The following is a 17,396-nucleotide window of genomic DNA, read 5'->3' as shown; positions in this document are numbered from 1 at the left end:
CAGGTCATATTCGATTTACTAATAAGTAAGAGACCAGATTTAGTTAACAATTTAACATTTATAATATGATTCGAGTTTGAAAGAGAGGAACACCTACTATGATTCTAGATTTAATTAAAACTGACTTCAATGTGACGAGATAGTCTTTCCACAGGAAACTGGGCAAATTTACAAGTAAAATGACAGAAGATCGACGGGAGATGTTCAAATAAAGCATTTAATGCAATGCATTAATCCCCCTAAAGGGGAAGAGTTTTATTTGTCAAGTAAAAGCAGTCATGAATAACTGAAGAGAAAAGACAGAACATAAAACTAAGAGGAAAAACAAAAATTCTGGCCTATGGTAATACAGCATCTTCAAAGATACAAAGTGCACTAAAAGGTGACAAAACAGAGTAAATGCAGAAACAGTATGAAAAGAAACTTACAAGGAATATCACAATCAACACAACTTTTACAATTACATATGAGGGGATAAAAGCAATGTGGGCCTCTTGAAAGCCGATGTCAGTGAAAATAACAGGCATGCCAAATAATGACTTGTCAGTATTTACAGTGGGAGAAGAGGTCAGCATGCTAGACAGGTAGAGGGACAGGTAGTATTGAGGAAGCATGGGGGCTGCAGAAGGACTTGTACAGGTTAGGAGAGTGGGGCAAAGAAGTGGCAGATGGAATACAATGTGGAAAAGTGTGAGGTTATGCACTTTGGGAGGAGGAATGGAGGCATTGACTATTTTCTAAATGGGTAAATGCTTAGGAAATCAGAAACACAAAAAGGGCTTGGGAGTCATTGTTTAAAGATTCTCTTAAAGTCAATGTGTAGTCGGCAGTTAGGAAGACAAATGCAATGTTAGCATTCATGTTGAGAGGGCTAGAATACAAGAGCAGGGATGTACTTCTAAGGCCGTATAAGGCTCTGGTCAGACCCCATTTGGAGTATTGTGAGCAGTTTTGGACGCCATATCTAAGGAAGGATGTGCCGGCCTCGGAAAGGGTCCCGAGGAGGTTCACAAGAATGATCCCTGGAATGAAGAGCTTGTATGGGGAACGGTCTCTGGGTCTGTACTCGTTGGAGTTTAGAAGGATGAGGGGGGATTGTATTGAAACTTACAGGATACTGCGAGGCCTGGATAGAGTGGAGGTAGAGAGGATGTTTCCACTAATAGGAAAAACTAGAACCAGAGGACACAACCACAGACTAAAGGGACGATCCTTTAAAACAGAGATGGAGGAATTTCTTCAGCAGGAGAGTGATGAATCTGTGGAACTCTTTACTGTAGAAAGCTGTGGAGGCCAGGTCATTGAGTATTTTTAAGATAGAGATAGATAGGTTCTTGATTGATAAGGGGATCAGGGGTTATGGTGAAAAGGCAGGAGAATGAGGATGAGAAAAAAAATCAGCCATTATTGAATGGCGGAGCAGACTTGATGGGCCAAGTGGCCTAATTCTGCTCCTATGTCTTATAGTCTTATAGACATCCAAATGAAACTTCTTATTGAAGCTGATCTCAGCTGGAATGATAGGGACACAATGAGTGGATTCCCATTCCTGATAACTGTCCTATGACCCTCCCCCATGTCCCACCATTCAAATGCATTGAGTGGCGTGAAGTTGTCACGTTCGCGAAATAGGAAGTTCAGTCTAGTTCGAGAAACCTTTAATGAGATACGTGCCAAATATTACTTCTAAACAAGAGCTTTGGCACTGAAAATTATTACAAGTGCAGTATCACATTCCTTCATGTTTTAGAGAGTCTAACAAGTGGCGGACATTATTAGATGCCCCTCCACAGCAACATTTGGTCCATTTTTCTTCATAATCTAACCACAACATAAGAAGCTGCTCTATCACCTCCAGAATGGTGTAGTGACAACTGTGTGCCCCAGCCGTGTAATACTTGGTGCATCTCCACCAGTACAATAAGACAACTGTTGGGCTACTTTTCACAACTTCACACTGCATGTCTCACAGGGTTACAGTCAATTAACCGATTGTATTTTATTGCCTAGAATTTGTATCATTCTCAAGTGTTGTCTCACACGGAAGTATAACGTCCTGGACATCAGCAACATTCTTGCACGTCACCCAAGTGGCCATTTTGCCCAAGACTGCTGGCAGGCAGTTTGGCCAAAGTGGATTGTACAGTGCTTATGGAGCCGGCTCCATCCCTGACAGGGGCCGAGACACAGGCATCAGGAAGCAAACATCATTTTTTATGATCTAACATTTCTGAAATTAGCCAACAGCATAGCATGTTGTGCATGACTGGTACACACAGCAGATAAGCCAGCAGTGGAGTTTCCTGCGTTAAGACGACTCAACTGCGAGCAGGTTTTTATATTAAGTGACAAACTAATGCAGAAGCACAAAAGACTCAAGGCCATCTCTCCAGGTTTTGCAATATCAGCACCAGATATACATTTATACAGCACCTCATGGAACATCAAGGTGGCGCACACTCATCCAGTTGCTCTGAGACACTTGTACAGGAAAGCGGGATCCCAGAATCAGCAATGAGATGTACAAGTGAAATATTTCTGGTGATGCTGTTTCAGGCATAATGGCAGCAATAAAACTAACTCCCTGCTCTTTGAAGTGTGTTTTTGTTATCTTTTAGATGCTCACTAGACAGTATGTCCGTCCTCAGTACTGGGTTGCACTAGCAGCCTGGAGCAGAAGTTAGGGTTAACCCTACTCAAACCACAACCTTCTGTCCCAGAGGCAATACTGTGACCAACTGTGATACAGAAATTACTGTTCAAATAACGAGGCAAGAGAAAGATTTGATGTTTTATACCTACAACCCCTACATGCTTTAATTACATAACTATTGAGCATTACGTGAAAAGTTCAAATCATTCCGCTCCATCCAAAGCACAAATATTCAGAAAGTATTATACGTTCATTAAATTATGAGGAATATGATTCAAATCATTGACCAAATAGAAAATTTATATAATAAAAGCCTGGAAACAAAGTCAAAATATTATAGTTTACAATAGTTATTCATATTCAAAGGCTGAACATCACATACATACACAACATGGCCCCTGAACATGAATTATCTCCAGATGCAACTCATATATTAGAATTTAAATAACAGACTGAACTACAGGCTAGCTTTAACCAGTAAGTAATCTGACAAGAATAAGACAAAAACAAAATAAAGTGTGTGGGGTTTAATATATTGCATTACTTGCTTCAGGCTGGTTTTACTTAGCTCATTGCCCTTGTGCATCAGTGCCGCTGGTCTCTAACCCAGTCAGGATCTTGACACCATATGACCATCACTATGATCACCAACCTGGACAAAACGTGCAAGCGGCAAGGAATTTTTGGGAGTGAGGCAGAATTTCTTCTCCTTAATTGCTCACGAAACAGGGGTTCTGAGATCAACAGTGTGGGTTATCAGAGTACGTGAGCTTATTGCTCTTTATCTGAAAGTCCTCGCTCCACAATTTGGATGCTAACCCGTTTGAGATAAATAAGGTTACTGCAAGTGAGGTTTCAACGGCGCCAAACACACATATGCTGTTCAGGACCATACAGAATTCTAGCTGCAGAAATTAGCAATACTACAACTATATGTGTCAAGGTTGAGAATTGGTTGGGGTAAGGAGGAATGGGAGTGGTGAATTTTCTTAAACAATCTGCACTTGCTCGCTGAAAGAGCACTAGCTGTAAAGTGCCAAGATTGAAGTTTGCTCAGTTCTCACTGCACTGCAGGCATGTCTAAGTGCATCAGATTTATACAAACACGGTGAAGCATAACACGTGAAATCACATTTTTTTAAAAAAAGCACACTACACAAAAACACACACATGCTCAGAGTAGACTTGGAAAGGACTCCCAGATTAAGGCAGCACGCCATGGATGCTGTCATCAGTTGTACAATCACAAGGAAACACAAAATGGTGTTTTGAACAGTAAATCCATAAAGTACAACTCACCATGATGTCGAATAGTATAATCAAATTGTCAACTTACACTCCCACAAAAGTACATAAGGGGAGGAAACTGTTGTACTCTGATTGACATTGTCTGATCACAAACTATATGCACCAGCTAACAACACAAAGTGCTAACTCTATGTTGTTTTAATGCTGCTATGGTTTGGGAGTGATGAGATACTGGATTCCTGTTGCTTCTCCCCTTGTTTACTTTTTTTACCCAGTGTCTTACAGGGCTGATAAATACACAGACAACTCAAGATCCACAAAAAAAGACAGCTGTGTCTCCACTATTGCAATAAGGAGGCCTTTTAATGAGTGTAGTCAGTGAGGCAGCCAATGCATGGTCACTCAAAGATGAAACACCTACCTATTCATCTTTAAACTGTAAAATCTGCATCACTGTCAACTCACTTTTCCAAATTGCACCTTTCTCAATTCTTGTCACCCCCCGCACGTACAACAATATTTAAGGGATGAAACTGCCATATGTTTTACACACACCATAAGCAGTTGTCACCCGTTAAAAGCAAGTTGTCAAGCATTGATCTTTCAAAACAAATGCTGTAAAAGCATTTGAGAGAGCAAGCACAGTATCCCCTTTGTCCCAATGGCTGCTCCTGCTGTTATAAAGGTGTTTAGAGGGCAGGTTACTCCTTCTAAAGCTTTTGTGGTTGAATAGGGACCTACACAAGAACATCTACAAAAATAAAACCTGATAAAACTTATTAACTGATCAGGAGTTAAAGATCTAATGAAGCGGGGCTCTGCAACCTGGACAAAATTAGCTGGGACAAGATATTGATGGCTTAGAGAAAATGAAACTAGTACAACAATGGCCATCCTATGACAGCAGAAGCTGAGGCTCCACCTGGTCAGGTTTCAGAGGTCAAATGCAGAGGTTTCACCTTGTGTACTGGGGTGAAAAGTGGAAAGTGACAAGGTGATGGATTATGTTAATAGATGGTTTCTATTCTAGCAGTTGCAACCCATTCCTGGGCCCAAACCCTCTCTTGTAACAAGGCTTATACTGCTGTTGGATGATCACTGGAAGACTGACTGGAGGCTGCCCTTTCAAGTTACAGTAGCCAGCCAACCTGTGGATGGATCAGAAATCAAATGTTTAAGTCACATGCTGCAGTGGTCAACCTACTGAATGTAGGTAGCCGATGGGCAGGGCCCTGGGTACAGGTCGTCTGCATTCACAGCTCACCCTGCAAGCCAGCAGTCCCTCACCAGACACCCACACAGATCATGGGCTGCTCAGACTGTAGCAAAACAGAGGGAAAATAAAAACAAAACACAAAGGGAGAACAAGTGAAGAGCTTCACTGCCTGTATTCCAAATCACATTTCATGTAAGTCACTTTGCAATTGAATTAGTCTCGGGTTTTGTTGTGTAATGGACAGTTTCTGTTCTAGACAGCACATCACTCTTAAATATACATTACCATTTGGTTTGGCAAAACCCTCAGTCTTTAAGCATTGCACTGCCCCATACATGACCCGCTGTTACAGATTAGCAGTGTTAGTTTCTCCCCTTCCCTAGGATATGGATTGTGATCGAGTTTGGTTAGATGAGCAGTGACTACTCTTTCTGTCCTTGCCGAGGTGGCTATTCTCATTGGATGACCTGATGGTAAGCCAGTGGGCAATTCATGCTCAGTGGGGCAGAGTGGCTCGACACCCAAGTCCAAACCCATCCTCCTTAAATATCCACTTTGCCCAGGGATAATAAACTGGAGTAGGAAGCCGGGCTAAATTGTATCGCGCTAACCCGAGGATGCAAAGGTGAACTGTTGCCCTTGTCAACAATTGAACCAGAAACCTCTGGGTCTGTGTGGCTCAGCTACTTAGAGGTGACTTAGCTACTTAGAGGTGACTTAGCTACTTACAGGTGACTTAGCTACTTACAGGTGACTTAGCTACTTACAGGTGACTTAGCTACTTACAGGTGAAGCATTGGGAAGCCCTGGCCAGCTATAATTTTTGTTGCTTCAAGTGGATTTCCTCCCCCCTCCCCCCAACACCTTCCGAATTTTGTTTGCGCACACAGGGAGAATCCTGGAAGTGTCTCACTGCGGTTACACAAGTACCAGGCGTAATTCTAACCCACCCCCTGCAAACACACACACATATATACACACAGAAAATTTACAGAAGTTATACACAGCAGACTGGGTACTTTCAAATCCAGTCACGTGTACGAGTGTGTAGCATTGAGCACAGCCAAGTACCTCAATCCCTGTTGCCTTCAACACCCTGTTCCGTTGGTCAGAGACCAATGGCCAAAGGCAGATCTTGGGCACATGTTGTACTATGCTGAGATTGGAGTCACCAGCAGTAAACAAAATGCTGCAACTTGGAAAGTGAACATCTGGTTGCATAAACGTTTTCCAGCTGCCCACAAGCCTGACTCCATGACAGAAATCTAGCACAAAGCAAGTTTAAATTTTAGCAAGCGAATATTGCACCATCACAAACAGTTTTGGATACTTCAATTATTTAAGGGCAGGGAGAAGCAGCAAAATAACTTGTTGGTTTAAGCGTGTATTAGTTCAGTGCTTTGCACAGTGATGAACCCAACTTGCTCAGATTAATATTTTCAGCCAAGCAAAATGCACTGACTGTCTAAGAACAATAATTCATTTAAATCCTTTTGATTACGGGCAACAACTTAACAGCAGCCTGCTTTGAAACTGAATTAGAACGGGCAAACAATTATATAAAATAAGACATGTACAGAATTCTACCGCAGCACATGGGACTGGTTCGATAAGAACAGGTCAATTAATTACAAAACTTCATCTTCTGTTTTGAGTGTGTAGCTTGATCAACCATAACCAACTTGGAGAAACAGGACCAGCCGTAAGGTTAGATCAATAACAGCTTCACTCTGGGAAAGTCACTGCATAAATAAGGGATTTCCTTCTGCATTGAAGTGTGTTTATATGCAGATCGACTTCTCAGTACCACTATATACCCTTGGCATTCGTACAAATGAGAAAGCAATGCTGCAGGAGTCAAGAGGCCAGAAGAAAGCAAGAATGGAAGTGAAAATTTACACAGCTCTTGAATAATTTAAAAAAAAGTAAAACAAAAAATAAAAAGGTAATATCACAAAGATCAGGCCCTGTGTAAATGGAGGGCTGCCTGAACTGGAATGGGGGTTGCGGGTACACGCACAGATTGAGTTTTGCAATCTGCCTGTGAAGCAGTTTATAAACGCGTGATTTTTTTCTAAAAGCATCAATTATTCAGCAACCTGGAACGACAGCAGACGGTACGCATAGAGAGACAAGGGCTTCCTATCTGTGATACGATAGGCCTGCAGCACAAAGAGCAGGCAAAGCAACCCGCAATCCCACTTACATGGAAAGGAAGGAAGAAAAAAAAGGTTGGAACAAGCCTGCCCCCACCACAACCCACACACACACAAATATAACAATTCATCTGGATGCCATAGGCTGTTTCGTTTTAAGTTAGGAAGAAAAGGGGGGGGGGGGAAAGAGGGTGAGAAAGAGTGAGGGGGGGGGGGGGAGAAGAGAAAGAGCGAGGGGGGGGTAAGGGAGAAAGAGCGAGGGGGGGGTAAGGGAGAAAGAGCAAGGGGGGGGTAAGGGAGAAAGAGCGAGGGGGGAGGGTAAGGGAGAAAGAGCGAGGGGGGAGTTAGGAGAAAGAGCGAGGGGGGGGTAAGGAGAAAGAGCGAGGGGGGGGTAAGGAGAAAGAGCGAGGGGGGGGTAAGGAGAAAGAGCGAGGGGGGGGTAAGGAGAAAGAGCGAGGGGGGGGTAAGGAGAAAGAGCGAGGGGGGGGTAAGGAGAAAGAGCGAGGGGGGTGTAAGGAGAAAGAGCGAGGGGGGGGGTAAGGAGAAAGAGCGAGGGGGGGGTAAGGAGAAAGAGCGAGGGGGGGGTAAGGAGAAAGAGCGAGGGGGGGGGTAAGGAGAAAGAGTGGGGGGGGGATGAAAGAGCGATGGGGGTGGGGGGGAGAAGGGAGAAAGAGCGGGGGGGGGGGGGGGGGGGGGGAGAAAGAGAGAGAAATGGATGAGGGGGTTGGGAGGCTTTCTTTGCAGTGCTACAGCTCTGACTGAGGAGCATCAGCAGCTCGAGAGGAAGCTTCTCCGTATATGTAAGCTGCAATTTGCTAGGTGCCAGCATTCTGTTGGCTCTGGTACCGCCGTCGCCACACTTCCTGGATCTTTCTGCACCATTTGTGTGCATTTCCACTGGGATCCATTAAGTAATATGTCCGGTTAGGCTGCACAAAAAGAAAACCAAGTAAGTAACACTGTAATAGCTTCATATCAGCTCACTGATACTCCCCATTATAAAGACTCACTTTGCTTGCACACATCTCCAAGGGAGAGAGAGAGAACTCAAAATATTCTCATCAATGCTTCTTGTTCAAATGTGGCTGTATTTACCCACTGTGGGATACCAAGAGTTGGATTCAGAATTATTTTGTATCGAAGCACTTCCACAGTACCAACACCCTAATGGAGCACAGAATGGTTGTTGAGCTGCATTGATTCCTGCACAATTCCACACAAGGACCCTGTTGTATTTCAGAGTCACCTGGAGGGTCCAATCTGCACACCATAACCAGTTCAAAACTGCTTTTATATCACCACTGCTGCCACTTTGATTTTTGGGTTTTATACAGTTGACACTATGACTGAAGCATTCCAGGGCCTTGGCCAAGCTAGCAAGTGGACTTTGGTCTGACTACAGGAACTGGGATGGCATTGCACCAGCATAGATTAATGTAACTGTAGCTTAAGACTTCAAGACTCATGAGCACACATCTTGGATAGTAAAAGGCACCTTAAATCTAAACCACACATATGGCTCTTCACTTTACACCTCCCCTGGTCATTTTTTTGTATCATATTATGAAGCCAAATTGATTGCCTAAGCCAGGGGGTCTCAAAGCTGCTACTCACAACTTCTCCTCCAAGGCAGCAGTGCTGACCGTCATGGGGCAATTCTGACAAGAGGAGCCAGGAATTGATTCCACGTTCCCATGACACACGGGCACATGATTTTTCTTTTCTTGCCACGATTCAGAGGTCATGGCCGAAGGTAATAAGTGAGACATGAGCGCTGCTTCCAGAGCCACAGAACAACTGTGAACAAAACCATTGCTTCCTGCTCTCAACAGTCCACACTCACAACTGTTCCCTCCCTAACCCTTTTCACATGTGGCCCAACCAAAATGATTGAATATCACAATTGGCCCTCACTATTCTAGCCAAAGCCCTGCATTGGAATGATATCGTGCCAGTGTCTAATATTGAAGAGTTGGCAGTGGATCTACCAATTACAATATTTTATTATTGGATCCAGGCCCATGCATAAAACAAACTGTCCATCCCATACTTACAGTATGAACAAAAAAGGTTTTGAAGTTCTTGGCTTCTGGACGCAGCTCCTGTGACCAGGGAATCTCCCCTTTCAGAATCTTGTTGACAGGATCTACATAATAGAGGTGGGGGCCCTCAGTGAGGAGTAACTGTCGACGTCGTGCAAATAGACCCTGCACAACCAAAAATCACCAATTAAAGCAACAAGCTCAATTTATATCAACACAAAGCTGGGCAAAGCCACAGCTACATCAAGATTATTGTGGCAAATAACGGACACAAAACCCTGATACATCCTCAGTTTATCCGTCTCATTTGGGCAATCCCACCCCACCAGAATCAACTGCTGATGTTCCACCAGTTATCAGCTTTCCTGATTAGCAGCGAACCAGTATCTCAAATATCCACCGCTATTTCTCCTGGTCCCCGGTATTACGATCCAGTGCCGTCGATATGTCAATTCCCCTCTCCTTTCAGATTCTGACAGACTTTACCCAAGCACTGTGGTATTTAAAGTTTAAGTTTCAAGTTATTTATTAGTGTCACAAGTAGGCTTACATTAACACTGCAACAAAGTTACTGTGAAAATCCCCTAATCATCACACTCCGGTGCCTGTTTGGGTACGCGGAGAGAGAATTTAACATGGCCAATGCACCTAACCAATTCCATTTCCTTCCCCTTACAACCCTTCTATTCCAAGTCCAACATTTCCACTCATCACAGATCATTCTAACCTCAACCCCTTTTGATATCATTGTTCAGGCCAACATCAAGCCTGAGGCCTTTACCTCACCCAAATGTTCCATCATTCAGTTCAGATCATGGCTGAACGTCTGCCTAGCTCCAAATACTCACCTTTGCTCCATATCCCTAAACACCTTCAGTTATCAGAAATCTATCAACCTCAAATCAACTGACTAAACATCAAATGCTGTTAGTTGAGAAATTACAAACTTCTGAAGTCATATTGGACTCAAAATATTTACTTTGTTTCTCTCTCCATTAATGCTGTCAGACCTGCAGAGTATTTCCAGCACTTCTTATCACTAACATTTACCATCTTTGCACATAGAAGTGCTTCCTAGCTTTATTCCTGAGGGGCCTGGTTCTTTCCCCTCATCCTAGAATCTCTACTCATCCTCCCTGCACCTACCCTATCCGGGGTTGGGGAGAGGGGGGGTGGGTGGGCTCTCTCTGCACTAATCCTATTAGAGGGAGGGGGGCCTCTCTGCACCTACCCTATCATAGAGAACCTCTCTTACTCTGTCAGGTCTCCTTAATACCTTAAAAACTGCAATTCATTCATCACTAAATTGCACAATATTTTTGTAATCTTTGTAACTTAACCCTTAGAGTTCAGGTATCATTGTAGTAATCTATGCTGCACTCCCTCCAAAGTCAATATATCCTAAGACATGGAGCACAGAACTGAACAGTGTTTCAGGTGTGATCTAATCTGAACTTTCTATAGCTGTAGTGTAACATCCACCCCCTTGTACTTTAGGTCTCTTGGCATAAAGGCCAGTAGTCCATTAGTCTAAGAGTGCAGCATCTCTAACAATAGAGTATTTGAAAGTCATTCTAGTTTGTGGCTCCTGTCCTGAAGTGAATCTCACGTATCTTAGAATTTAGAACGAGGCAGGAGAGCAGAACCGAGCAGAGTCCATTCAGATTTACAGGATAACTAGAACCATCTTCAGTAGCACCAACACAAATACAACAAATATTCCTGGTAGTGCAGTATAACTGCCTTGCTGCAGTCCAGCAACATCCTTGATTTGTGACACGGTCGACAAATTGCATGAAGGCAGTGGATTATGAAGTGTGATTCCACACCTGCTTTTCCATTCCTCTCACTCAGCTTTAGTAAGCTGAGACAATATTTGCAGGCTATATGGATGTGGAAGTGTCCACATTAGAAAAGTAATAGTAATGAAACTTTTCATCTCCTGGGGATGTAACAGATTACATTTGTGGAGTTTTCTCACTAGATCAAAGGAATCTTACAACACCAAAGGCAGCTCTTTGGCTCAGCATGTCAGTACTGGCTCACTGCAAGAGCAATTCACCCATTTCCCTGTTTCCCTGCACCCCTGCAAACGTTTCCTCTTCAGATAATGGTCCAATTTTCTTTCGAAAGTCGCAATTGATTTTGCTTCTACCACACTCTCAAAGTACCTTCCATATCATTACCACTTGCTGTGCAGTTTTTCCTGATGTTGCCTTTGCTTCTTTTGCCAATCACCTTAAATCAGTGTCCTTTGGTTCTTGTTCCATTGGGAACAGTTTCTTCTGAACAATTCCGTCCAGGCCCCTCATGATTTTGCAATAACTATCAAATCACCTCTAAACTTTCTCTGCTCCAATCTATCTACATAACTGAGTTCCACAACCCTGAAATCATTCTCGTGAATCTCTTCTACATCATCGCCAATGCTTTCACATCCTTCCTAGAGTGTGGTTTCCCAGAACTGTACGCAATACTCCAACTTAGACCGAACCAGTGTTTTATACAGGTATATCAGAGCGTTCTGGCTTGTATACTTCATGCCCTTTCTTATAAAGCCCAGGGCCCCATATGCTTCATCAAATACTTACTTACTCTGCCCTGCAACCTTCAACCATTTGTGCACATACACCCCCAGGTCCCTCCGATCCCACACCCCCTTTAGAAATTTAGCTTTTTATTCTATATTGCCCATTTCTATTCTGCCTATCAAAATGAATCACTTCACACTTGTCTGCATTAAATTTCATCTGCCACATGTCTGCCTATTCCATCATCCTACCTCTGTCCTTTTGATGTTTAATTCTATCCTGCACGCAGTTCTTTTTTATTCATTCAAGGGATGTGCACGTCACTGGCTAGGCCAGCATCTATTGCCCATCCCTTGAGAAGGTGGTGGTGAGCTGCCTTCTTGAAACGCTGCAGTACATGTGTTGTACAGCAAGAAGTCTCACAACACCAGGTTAAAGTCCAACAGGTTTATTTGGTAGCAAAAGCCACAAGCTTTCGGAGCGCTGCTCCTTCGTCAAGTGAGTGGGATTTCAGTTCACAAACAGGGCATATAAAGACACAAACTCAATTTACAAAATAATGGTTGGAATGCGAGTCTTTACAGGTAATCAAGTCTTCAAGGTACAGACAATATGAGTGGAGAGAGCGTTAAGCACAGGTTAAAGAGATGCATATTGATTCCTGCCAGGACAGTTAGTGAGATTTTGCAAGCCCAGGCAAGTCGTGGGGTTACAGATAGTGTGACATGAACCCAAGATCCCAGTTGAGGCCGTCCTCATGTGTGCAGAACTTGGCTATCGGTCTCTGCTCAGCGACTCTGCGTTGGCGTGTGTCGTGAAGGCCGCCTTGGAGATAGCTTACCCGAAGATCAGAGGCCGAATGCCCATGACCGCTGAAGTGACCCCCAACAGGAAGAGAACATTCTTGCCTGGTGATTGTGGAGCAGTGTTCATCCATACGTTGTCGTAGCGTCTGCATGGTCTCCCCAATGTATCATGCCTCAGGACATCCTTTCTTGCAGCGTATCAGGTAGACAACGTTGGCCGAGTTGCAAGTGTATGTACCGTGTACCTGGTGGATGGTGTTCTCACCATCTCACGCGAGAACACCATCCACCAGGTACACAGTACATACTCTTGCAACTTGGCCAACGTTGTCTACCTGATACGCTGCAGGAAAGGATGTCCCGAGGCATGGTACATTGGGGAGAACATGCAGACGCTACGACAACGGATGAATGAACACCGCTCAACAATCAACAGGCAAGAGTGTTCTCTTCCTGTTGGGGAACACTTCAGCGGTCATGGGCATTCGGCCTCTGATCTTCGGGTAAGTGTTCTCCAAGGCGGCCTTCACGACACACGCCAACGCAGAGTCGCTGAGCAGAGACTGATAGCCAAGTTCCGCACACATGAGGACGGCTTCAACTGGGATCTTGGGTTCATGTCACACTATCTGTAACCCCACGACTTGCCTGGGCTTGCAAAATCTCACTAACTGTCCTGGCTGGAGACAATACACATCTCTTTAGCCTGTGCTTAACCCTCTCTCCACTCACATTGTCTGTACCTTTAAGACTTGATTACCTGTAAAGACTCGCATTCCAACCATTATTTTGTAAATTGAGTTTGTGTCTTTATATGCCCTGTTTATGAACTGAAATCCCACTCACCTGACGAAGGAGCAGCGCTCTGAAAGCTAGTGGCTTTTGCTACCAAATAAACCTGTTCGACTTTAACCTGGTGTTGTGAGACTCCTTACTGTGTTTACCCCAGTCCAACGCTGGCATCTCCACATTGTAGGGAACAGCCATTGAAATTAAGGGAGTTCCAGAATTGGGACCCAGTTCACAATACTTCCAAGTTTTGTCATCTGAAAATTTTAAAATGATGCGCTAAGGACTAAAGTCTAAGTTCATTAATATATAGCAGAAAGGGCAGGGGTCCTGACACCCATTTCATCTGAACCCCACTATAAAACTTTCCTCCAGTATGAAAAATAACCATTCACCACTGCATTGTTTCCTGCCATTCAGCCAACTTGATATCCATCCTGCTACTTTCCTTGTTATTTCATGAGCTCCAACTTTGCTCACAGGTCAGTTGCGCAGCACTTCATCAAATGCCTTTAGGGAGACCGTGTACAGCACATCAACCACATTATCCTCAACAACCCTTTCTACGACCTCATTATGAAACTTGAGCAAGCTAGGTAAGCATGATCTGTCCTTAACAAATCCCTTCTGGCTTTCCTTAATTAACCCACATGTGCCTAAGTGACTGTTTTGCCCCAAATTACTGTTTCTGAAAAACTTTCCCACCACTGAGGTTAAACTGACTGGTCTGTAGTTGCTGAGTTTACCTTTAAACTCTTTTTCAACAGGGGTTTAACATTTACAATTCTCCAGTCCTCTGACACCACCCCAAGTAGGATTGGAAAATTATGACCGTTGCCACTGCAATTTCCTTACTTCCCTCAGTATCCCTGGATGCATCTAAACTGATTCTGGTGACTTAACTTTTACAGCCAGCCGCTCCTTTTTATCAATATTTTACCTGTCCAGTGTCTCAACAGCCTCCTCTTTCACTATAACTTGGGCAACATAGGCAGATGCAAAGTAATGATTTAGTACCTCAGTCATGTCCTTTGCCTCCATGCATAAATCCCCTTCCAGGCCTGTAATTGATCCCACTCCTCTTTTTAATCATCCTTTTACTACTTATATGCTGTAGAAGACTTTGGATTACAGTGCTGCTGAAGAAAGTGACCTGCTGTCAAAGTTTTTTGTCTTGCACTTATCAAGACAGACACAAGGATGTCAAATTTCAAAGGGAGCAAAAATACATACTCCAGATTTACCAGGATGCTGCCTGGTTTGGAGGGTAAGTCTTATGAGGAAAGGTTGAGGGAGCTAGGGCTGTTCTCTCTGGAGCGGAGGAGGCTGAGGGGAGGCTTAATAGAGGTTTATAAAATGATGAAGGGGATAGATAGAGTGAACGTTCAAAGACTATTTCCTCGGGTGGATGGAGCTATTACAAGGGGGCATAACTATAGGGTTCGTGGTGGGAGATATAGGAAGGATATCAGAGGTAGGTTCTTTACGCAGAGAGTGGTTGGGGTGTGGAATGGACTGCCTGCAGTGATAGTGGAGTCAGACACTTTAGGAACATTTAAGCGGTTATTGGATAGGCACATGGAGCACACCAGGATGATAGGGAGTGGGATAGCTTGATCTTGGTTTCAGATAAAGCTCGGCACAACATCGTGGGCCGTAGGGCCTGTTCTGTGCTGTACTGTTCTATGTTCATAAGCAAAGGGTGATGACTGGCTGGAAAGTCGACCCCAGCTGGTTGAGGCAGTGTCACGGACAAGGCACCAGGGAACCACTATGCCCCACGCTTTTGTTTAATATGCAAGAGGCGCAATGCCTTCACAGGTTCCTTTTGCCTGTACACCAGTCCCTATGTATGAACATATGCAGCTTCCAACAAGCACAAGTGAGCCACATTGCCAGCCTGACTGACAACCTTAAATTGTTGATTAGTATTTTACTCAGCACACACAGGATGGTTCAGCAAGTGCTGTCAATTGTGGAGTCACACCTAACATTAGACATTCTGTTCTGAATTTTGCAAGCATGATCTAGTTGAGTAGATGCTGTTTGATATGGTCAGTCATTGGGATGTACGCCTGCATATCTGGCATTGCACCAGCATTTTCCTGTTGGACTGGAAGTATAGAATTCGCCTGAATGCACTCTTGGAACTCCTGCCTCTCTGTCCTTTACACTATTACTATTCCAGTCCATACTAGGATAGTCCTCCACTGTAACTACTCCATAATTCTTGCACTTCACTGTAATTTCTTTGCAAATTTGTTCCACTACACCTTTTCTACTAGTTGATAGCCTACGAAATAAATCAAGCAATATGATACCTCTATTTTTTTTTTAGCTCCAGCCAAACATATTCTATCCTTGACCCCTCTCGGGCACTTCAATGTTCATCTTAATACATGACCAGACCAACTGCAGCAGTTTCAAGACGGCAACTAGTACTTTTCAAAGGCTGGAGATAAGCAACAAATGCTGGTCTTCCTGCAGCATTCAAATCCCATGAAAGAATATTTAAAAACAAAATACTGTTATCCGTCTGCCTTTCTTTCCTTATTTATCATTCATGAACACCTTTTATCTCGGAACATTTAGTACCCAGTCCTGTTTCTCTGTGGTAAGGTTGCCATTATTACAATATCACATTTCCACGTGCCTATCTGCGTCTTCGGCTCATCAACCTATTTGTTAGACCCCATAAATTCACATACATTCACAGTAACTCTATTTTAGAATTTATTACAGTCCCTCTTACTCTGACCCCACCTAGAAAGGGAAGAGCTACCCTGGACCAGGACACCAGGGACAAGAGCCTCTGAGTAGCCGACCAGATCGCAGCTTTGTCTCCCAAACACTACAGCACGAAACGACAGGTGACAGAATCTCTTTCACATCGATGGAAAGTAAAACATACCTTCCTCTTATCGACTGGACCCATCTTCAGGATTAAATTGTTTTCTACAAACTGGTGCCTGAAAAGATAAATGCTTGTATTATTGACATTGTGCAAACTTATGGAAGAACTGCAGAACAGGTAAGCAGCCAGCAATGTCCTTCCAGCAATTTTATAAACTTGTGTTGGGAAGGGGAAAGGAAAATCCACCTAACCTGCACATCTTTGGACCGTGGGAGGAAACCCACACAGACATGGGGAGAACGTGCAAACTCCAGACAGCTACCCAAGGTCAGAATTGAACCCAGGTCTCTGGCACTGTGAGGCAGCAGTGCTAACCACTGTGCCACCCCTGGAAAGTGTCATTTATTAATATTCCTTCATAGGTGGAATACCTAGCATTTGTTGCCCAATCCTAATTGCCCTTAGAAGATGGTGATGATTCTTAAACCACTGTAGCCCACGTGGTGTAGGTACACCCACAGTGCTGTTAAGAAGGGAGTTCCAAGCCTAACAACAGCGAGGAACAACAATATAGTTCCAAGTCAGGATGGTGTATGGCTTAGAGGGGAACTTACAGGTGGTGGTGTTGTGTGTTCCCATGCATCTGCTGCCTGTCCTTCTAGGTGGTACAGGCTGTGGGTTTTGAGGATGCTGTCAAAGGTGACTTAGTGAGTTGCTGCAGTGCATCCTTTATATGGTGGATGCTTCTGCCAGGGTGTGCTGATGAAGGGAGTAAATGTTGAAAGTGATGGATGGGATACCAATCAAGTAGGCTGCTTTGTCCTCCATGGTGTTGAGCTTAAGCGTCGCTAGAGCTGCACTCATCCAAATAGAGAGAATATTCCACTGTACTCCTGACTTGTGCCTTGCAGATGGTGGACAGGCTTTGGGGAGTCAAGAGGCGAGTTACATGCCACAGAATTTGCAGTGGTATATTTCCAAGTCAGGATGGTTAGTGGGTTGGAGGGGAACTTGCAGGTGGTGGTGTTCCCATATGTCTGTTGCCCTTGTCCTTCTAGATGGGAACACCAGATGTGGATTTGGAATGACCTGTTCTTTAAG

General features: G+C 43.9%; 1 protein-coding gene across 1 annotated transcript in view; it reads right to left on the bottom strand.

The window, feature by feature from the left end:
- Positions 1–7,757: 7,757 nt before the first annotated feature.
- Positions 7,758–17,396, bottom strand: part of LOC144510662 (3-phosphoinositide-dependent protein kinase 1-like) — a 94,363-nt gene continuing 84,724 nt past the window's right edge. Inside the window, exons 12-14 of the mRNA XM_078240349.1 lie at positions 16,353–16,410; positions 9,328–9,480; positions 7,758–8,202 (exon numbers count right to left, since the gene is read on the bottom strand). Coding sequence (XP_078096475.1) covers positions 8,089–8,202; positions 9,328–9,480; positions 16,353–16,410 — 325 coding nt within the window. The 3' untranslated portion in view covers positions 7,758–8,088. The remainder of the gene's footprint in view (positions 8,203–9,327; positions 9,481–16,352; positions 16,411–17,396) is intronic.

This window comes from Mustelus asterias, chromosome 23 (genome assembly GCF_964213995.1).
Source record: "Mustelus asterias chromosome 23, sMusAst1.hap1.1, whole genome shotgun sequence".
Classification (NCBI taxonomy): Eukaryota; Metazoa; Chordata; class Chondrichthyes; order Carcharhiniformes; family Triakidae; genus Mustelus; species Mustelus asterias.
This window is presented reverse-complemented; position numbering and strand designations above follow the sequence as displayed.